Consider the following 8,173-nt stretch of genomic DNA (forward strand, 5'->3'; position numbering starts at 1 on the left):
ACAACAACATCGTGGTACATTTGCCGTAATTCAAGGACACTTACAAGAAACAGGGAATTTACCTCGTCAGCCGTTCTGGTAGCCGTGACGTAAGAACGCTACATTTTGAGCGTGAAGCGAAAGGTACATTTAGCACTTGCTACAGCCCGTGCCATGGGAACAGTTCACGTATCTATTTGGAGAGCATTGCAGAAGTACAACCTACATGCATACAATCTTCAAACATTGCTGGTTATCGACGTTGTATGCAGTTCGTGCATTGGTTCGTGGTCTTCCATAAACACGTTTTGTTTGGGAATGAGGTCTCCTTTACACGTGATAGGTATTTTAACAGCAGGAATGACCATATCTGGGACTACGAAAACCCTCTGCGATTGCTGTTAGAAAGCACAAACGAAAGTTCTCCTTAAGCACCTCGCCGGGAACTGTGGATAATCATTTTCTACGATATTCAGTACTTCCACCTAAGTTAACTACATTAGCTTCCGTATAGTTCCTACAGTCCACAGTTCCAGGATCTGCTGGGCAATTACCGCTTATTGTGCGTAGAGACCTTTGGTTCCAGCATGATAATCTCCCAGTACACTGTGAGTGTTGATACTCGAGCATAACTAACTGTTAAACTTGAGGAACATTGGATTGGACGTGGAGGACATGTTGCGAGACCAACGCGTTCGAAAAATTGGTTCAGACGGCTCTGAGCACTATGGGACTTAACATATGAGGTTATCAGTCCACTGGAACTTAGAACTACTTAAACCTAACTAACCGAAGGACATCACACACATCCGTGTCCGAGGCAGGATTCGAACTTGCGACCGTAACTGTCGCGCGGTTCCAGACTGAAGGGCCTAGAACCGCTCGGCCACTCCGGCCGGCCAACGCGTTCGCCTGACTCGACACCCACTGATTACTTTGTTTGGGGCCACAACAGGAAGGCAAAAAGCTGAGTTGATAGCATTCCACGAAACCCGACACAACCCAGGCGTGCTCTCCAGACTTGGACGGGCATAGATACGGAGATGTGCAGCGTATATTGAGGTACAGACGGACTGTTTCACTCATTCGTGCAAATTACTGTCACACCATGTCTAATAATAATAATCGGTAATATATGTGCAATTGTGGTTATTCGTTATTATAACAAAGACGCGTTTAAGGTAATATTCTGAGGTTACAAATGTCATATCGTATCAGACCTCATTTTATTAAAATTACCAAATATGCAGCAACAAGTCGCAAAATCATGTTTTATTTATTCACTTTCGCAAATCGATTTCAATTGATTAACAGCCATCATCGGTCCTTTCAACCAATATGTGGCTTGAATAGTGGTACTGTTTGACCTCTGCTTAAGACATTATTACTAAGCAGTCCCAGGGCACTACTACTCAGGGCACATATTGGTTGAAAGCACCGATGATGTCTGTTAATCAGTTGAAATCGATTTGCAAAAGTGAATAAGTAAAACATGATTTTGCGATTGGTTGCTTCATATTTGGTAATTTTATGGTTTACGGTCGCTGCACGACTTGGGAACCACATGGAGCCCACCATTCATATGACCTTATTTTGTCTGGCGTGGTGCAGCAGCTCGACGTGGCATCGACTCAACAAGTCGTTGGAAGTCCGCTACGGAAATACTGTGACAAGCTGCCTCTTTAGCCGTCCATGTCAATACTGTCTTTCAGAAAATTACTAAGTGGTTCCTTGTAAACGGACTCTCACTGAATGTTGATAAGACACAGTACATACAGTTCCGTACAGTGAATGGTATGACGCCATTAATAAATATAGACCTTAATCAGAAGCATATAGCTAAGGTAGAATATTCCAAATTTTTAGGTGTGTCCATTGATGAAGGTTTAAATTGGAAGAAACACATTGATGATCTGCTGAAAAGTTTGAGTTCAGCTACTTATGCAATAACGGTCATTGCAAATTTTGGTGATAAACATTTTAGTAAATTAGCTTACTACGCCTGTTTTCACTCATTGCTTTCATATGGCATCATATTTTTGGGTAATTCATCATTGAGGAATGAAGTATTTATTGCACAAAAGCGTGTAATCAGAATAATAGCTGGAGTCCACCCAAGATCATCCTGCAGCCATTTATTTAAGGATTTAGGGATATTCACAGTAGCTTCTCAGTATATATACTCTCTTACGAAATTTGTTATTAACAACCAAACCCAATTCAAAAGTAATAGCAGTGTGCATAACTAAAATACTAGGAGAAAGGATGATCTTCACTATTCAAGATTAAATCTAACTTTGGCACAGAAAGGGGTGAATTATACTGGCACTAAAGTCTTTGGTCACTTACCAAATAGTATCAAAAGTCTGACAGATAACCAACAAGTATTTAAGAAGAAATGAAAAGAATTTCTGAATGACAACTCCTTCTACTCCATAGAGGAATTTTTAGATATAAATTAAGAAAAAAAGAAAAAAAACGAAACAAAAATATTAAAAAAATTAAAAAATAAGAACAAAAATAAAAATAAAAAATAAAGAAAAACAAAAAACACAAAAAATAAAAAAGTTGTTATATTAACTTAAGTATGTTGTTAAATTAACCTAATTATGCCATGTATTGGAAAATTCGACTCGTTCCACATCATTACGAAATATCGTATTCATGATCCATGGAACTAGTATTAATCTAATCTAATCTAACCATGATTGCGAAAATGTAGCCGTTCTAGCATTTTGTGTACGAGCTGACGTCTCACTTATGTCTCATAAAAGTTCAATGAGATTCATGTACAGCGATCTGGGTGTCCAAATCATTCTATCAAACTGCCCAGAATGTTTTTCAACCAACTCGTGGCCATTTTTTGGCCGGTGACATTGCGCTTTGTGATCCATGAAAATTCCATCGTTCTTTGGGAACATGAAGTCCATGAATGCAAATGGGCGCCAAGTAGCCGAACACAACCATTTCCAGTCATTCATGTGTTCAGTTGGACCAGAAGACCCAGTCCATTCCATGTAAACACAGCCCACACCATTTTGGGGGCCACCATCAGCTTGCACAGTGCCTTGTTGACAACTGGGGTCCATGGCTTCGTGGGACCTGCGCCACTTTCGAACCGTACCATCAGCTCTTACATAGTGAAATCAGGTCACGTTTACCTGTCATATAGAGTCGACCCAGTATGACCACGAGCCCAGGAGAGGTGCTACAAGTGATATCGTACTGTCAGCAAAGGCACTTGCGTCGGTCATCTGTACCCATAGTCAGTTAACACCAGATCCCGCCTGACTGTCGTAACGGATACAACGTCACTGATTTCTGCGGTTATTTCACGCAATGTTGTGACCGCTGCTCTCTGTCGTTAAGTGATAGGGAATATCTGGAATTTGGTATTCTCGGGGCACTCTTGACACTGCATATCTCGGAATTTCGAATTCGCTAATGATTTCCGAAATGCAGTGTCTCCTGCGTCTAGTGGCAATTACCATAACACGTTCAAAATCTCTTAATTCCCGTCGTGCGGCCGTAATCAAGTTGGAGACATTTTGACATGAAACAGCTGAGCACAAATGACAGCTCCGCCAATGCGCTGCCCTTTTATACCTTGTGTGCGCTGTACCCCCACCATCTGTATATGTACATAACGCTATCCCATGACTTTGTCACCTCAGTGTATACAACGGTAACACTGAACACAATCCTTGAGAGTGCTGCATTTTCTTTTCGGCAGTATAGTGTCGTAACCGGACCTGAGTCGCGTCATGCTTATGTGAATCCGTCAGTCGAAGAGGGAGCGATGTGAGGTTTTTCAGGTCTACCAACTATTTGGGACGCGAGCGGCTTCGAGTAAATCAATAAGTAGGCGGCAGGTCTAGGTCTGTCAGGGCTCTGTGGATGCAGACAGTACAGAAAGACTCGGGTATCGGGGTAGGGAGGTAGAAATGAAGAAACGACCTTCCTGTCGATACCTTGGTCTGATTTTATTGCTTTTTCCCGAGTTCACACGGACATGTCGAAGAGCACAGATACTGGGTCATAGTTTCAATGAGCGTAGAAAATAGGTGAGGCTTATTATACGCCCAGATTACTAGAACAAATAGCCTGCCTGGCCTATCACTGTCACTCGAACCATGATGAGGAGATTGTATCTTATTGCTCGAATCGAACCCTCAGGTCCGCTACATGTCACATTGTAAGTTCAAATGGTTCAAATGGCTCTGAGCACTATGGGACTTAACTTCTGAGGTCATCAGTCCCCTAGAACTTAGAACTACTTAAACCTAACTAACCTAAGGACATCACACACATCCATGCTCGAGGGAGGATTGGAACCCGCGATCGTGGCGGGCGAGGTACCAGGCTGTAGCGCCTAGAACCGCTCGGTCACCCTGGGCGGCACATTGTAAGTGGCATTCGGTCATAGGTACAAGTAAGCCATGATAGACGTACTAACCACAGTCCCGAGGCACTGACGGGTAAGAATGCAAGTCCTTCACAGTGTGCAAACTTACTTCTATAAATTCTTTCACCCACATAATTTTCTGCTGTCGGCTGACGGACCCCCGAACCTCGTCTGCTGGAAGGAACACTCTAACTGTTTCACTCTGCTCTGCTGAACAACTGGCGGCCTCTTTATAGTGTGTTGGGCCTGTTTACTCACAGATCCTACGCGACTGCGTCGCATTTTTACCTGCAATTCGCAGTCAGTCAGCTTGAAATCGGCAGTTTCTTAATGCTCGCGGCCTTATGTTGGTTTGTCGAAAGCGTCAAGCACTATACGCCTCCATCTAGATTTCCAGGCTGTACTTCTTGTAACTCTTACCTAGATGACTTATTATTCTTATCTTGGGAGAAGAAAAACTTCCTATCCAATATCGCAGTAAAACACTGTATTGTGGAAGACTGGTTTCAGTAAAGCTGCGTTACCATCATCAGATATTCGTACAGCTTATTATAAACATCTTGTGCCTGCACAACATATGACATGAATGATGTGTTGGCACCTCAAAAGTAAAACTTAAAATTACTATGTACACAAATCGCCACAACACTGCAGCCATATAATCATATGTCATGCCTGTTAGGGCGCGCCACAAGACTGACTGTCAACAGCCAGTGCATGAGATGAACTGACAACACGAGATCTTATTGCGTTCTTGGCTAAGGAGATTTTTTTATCCTAAGAAAATAAATAGAGATCGCCCTTTTATACTCAGTATGAGTAAACCAACGATTATTATTATTATTGTTCGATGGGATTTCGGGATTGCAGCCGGATCATGTTGAATTCTTGCCACGATATTTCGGCTGGCAATCGTCCAGCCATCTTCAGGTGAGTGTCCGTCACTGGAGACTGTAAGTTCCCGGAGTCAATTTTATAGCAAAAAAGTGGCGCAAAAACGCATGCGCATTGGCCTCCGTCACAGGAGCGCCCTCAGTCGAAATCCGCGCCCTCTGGAGCTACTGTTCTATCTGTGGAGCGCAGGCGCATGCGTAAAGGTGAGAACTACATTTCCGACCTCTCTCGGAATGCGCGCCCGCGTCGCTAAAAAGATACGTCAGATGTCGCCAGACGTGTCATTATGAATAAACTGTCTTCTCTCAGAGGAAAGTAGACAGATCATCGGGTCCCAAGCGTTGTCCAGTTGAAAACCGCCATCACGATTTATAAGATTTTGCGTTAGGCGTATCTCAACAGATTCTTTAATGACTGAATCCCAGAAAGTTTTCGCTGGGACCAAGATTTTCGTGGCAGAAAAATCCATAGCGTGTTCTGTGGTAATACAGTGCTCAGCTACGGCCGACTTACTGGGCTGCGAAAGGCGAGTGTGGCGTTCCTGTTCAACGCACCTTTCATGTACTGTGCGTGTCGTCTGACCGATGTAAGCTTTGCCACACTGGCAAGGAATTTTATAGACCCCTGCCTTCCGGAGACCCAGATCGTCCTTTACTGAACCGAGAAGGACACTAATCTTCGCCGGTGGCCGGAAGATTACTTTAAATTGATATTTCCTTAGAATCCTACCTATTTTAGATGAAACGTTGCCGACGTATAGAAGGAACGGCCTGGACTTGAACAGCTCCTTATCTTCTTGATTTTGTAGATGATCACGTTTCTTCTTTCTTAGCGCTGTTCTAATCTGTGGAGAGTAACCATTACCTCTGAACATCGACTCTAAATGTTTCAGCTCCTTTGTAAGGCTGTCTCCATCAGAAACAAAATGAGCCCAGTGCACCAACGTTCTAAGGACGCCGGTACTTTGTGCAGGATGATGACAACTCGACGCTTGGAGGTAAAGGTCCGTATGTGTTGGCTTACGGTAGAGAGAATGCCCTAATGACCCATCCACTCTCTTAGTAACCAAGACGTCCAGAAACGGCAAGCAACCATCCTTCTCTATTTCCATCGTAAACTGGATGTTCTTGTGGACTGCATTCAGATGTTGCAAGAACCCTGACAGTTCTTCTTCACCATGGGGCCACACTACAAAAGTGTCATCTACATATCGCCAGAAAACTTTCGGTTTAAGTTCTGCCGAGTCTAGTGCCCCTTTCTCAAAGTCTTCTCTGATTCAGTATTTAAAGAATCTGTGGAGATACGCGTAGCGCAAAATCTTATAAATCGTGATGGCGGTTTCCAACTGAACAAGGCTTGAGACGTGGTGATCTCTCTAATTTCCTCTCAGAGTTAATTCATAATGACACATCTGGTGACATCTGACGTCTCTTTTCAGCGACGCGGGCGCGCAATGCGACAGAGGGCGGACATGTAGTTTTCACCTTTGCGCATGCGCCTGCGTGCCACAGATAGAACAGTAGGTAGCTCCAGAGGGCGCGGATTTCCATAAAGGACGCTCCTGTGACGAAGGCCAATGCGCATGAGTTTTCGCGCCTATTTTTTGCTATGAAGTTCACTCCGGGAACTTGCAGTCTCCAGTGACGGTCACTCACCTGAAGATGGCTGGACGATTGACAGCCGAAATATCGTGGCAAGAAGTCAACTTGATCCGGCTGCAATACCGAAATATCATCGCACATTCAGTTCGCCGGGAAAACTTCAAGAATCATTATAATTATTGTTTTGTTGGCAACTGGTTCAAATGGTTCAAATGGCTCTTAGCACTATGGGACTTAACTTCCCAGGTGATCAGTGCCCTAGAACTACTTAAACCTAAGTAACCTAAGGACATCACACACATCCATGCCCGAGGCAGGATTCGAACCTGCGACCGCACCGGTAGCGCGGTTCCAGACTGGAGCGCCTAGAACCGTTCGGCCACTCTGCCGGCTGTCGGCAATTCCTTCATGTTTCGGTTATTACAGTAGGCAGCTTATCAGTGTCCACGTTATAGTTTAAATGTATTCGTTTTTCTAACCACCAGAGCTGTACCTGCCGCGGTCGACGTCGCGGCCGGACCAGCACGCGGCAGGCGGCAAAGGGCTGTCGCGGCCCAAGGCTCCGCCGCCGCACACCAAGGCGGAGGCGGCAGGCGGCGGCCGTGGCGCCCACAAGCACCACCACGCGGGCAAGCGCAACCGCCAGCAGCAGCTGCCGTACCGACACCACGACCTCGGCCCGGAGGACGACGAGGAGCTCGGCCTGTACGGCGCGCTGGGCGGCGGCGCGGGACACGACCACGACCGCGACCGCGACCGCGACCGCGTGCGCGACCCGCTGCTGGAACGCGCCGCGCCCGCGCGCGCCTCCACGGCGGCGCCTCCAGGGCTGGCCAACTCGCTGGACGCCGGCGTCGCGGCCGTCGGCTGTCCCCGCTCCACCACACTGCTGGCGTCCCTCCTGGTCGCCGCCTTACCGGCACTCTTCAGCCACTGAACCGCGTCCACGGTCTGGCTGCCACTCGAGGCTCCTCCATCGGACACCCGAGATGGTCCGAGCGCGGCCTCATTCGAAGCATTTGTTATGTTGCTGTCTCGGCTGTCCTGTGGCGCTGAAGAGTGACGAATATGTTTAATATAGATTCGCACTCGATGCGAATCGGATAAATCACTCTGAAGACAAGAAAGAGATGTGTGCTGAGATGTATCCCCGTATACTGTGCTGAGGGGGCTCTTATCTGTGTTTCGAAATATAGATGCATTATAGCTACTCTGCCTCGTCTGAGCTGTTCCATCGTATCCGTGGACACTGGAGGCATGGAACAAGTATTTTATGACAAAAAATGCTTCACTC

General features: G+C 45.9%; 1 protein-coding gene across 1 annotated transcript in view; it reads left to right on the forward strand.

Moving 5' to 3' along the window:
• Positions 1 to 7,816, forward strand: part of LOC124616551 (lachesin-like) — a 354,912-nt gene extending 347,096 nt beyond the window's left edge. The window contains exon 9 of the mRNA XM_047144869.1: positions 7,365 to 7,816. Coding sequence (XP_047000825.1) covers positions 7,365 to 7,816 — 452 coding nt within the window. The remainder of the gene's footprint in view (positions 1 to 7,364) is intronic.
• The last annotated feature ends 357 nt before the right edge of the window (positions 7,817 to 8,173 follow it).

Source organism: Schistocerca americana, chromosome 5 (genome assembly GCF_021461395.2).
Source record: "Schistocerca americana isolate TAMUIC-IGC-003095 chromosome 5, iqSchAmer2.1, whole genome shotgun sequence".
NCBI lineage: Eukaryota > Metazoa > Arthropoda > Insecta > Orthoptera > Acrididae > Schistocerca > Schistocerca americana.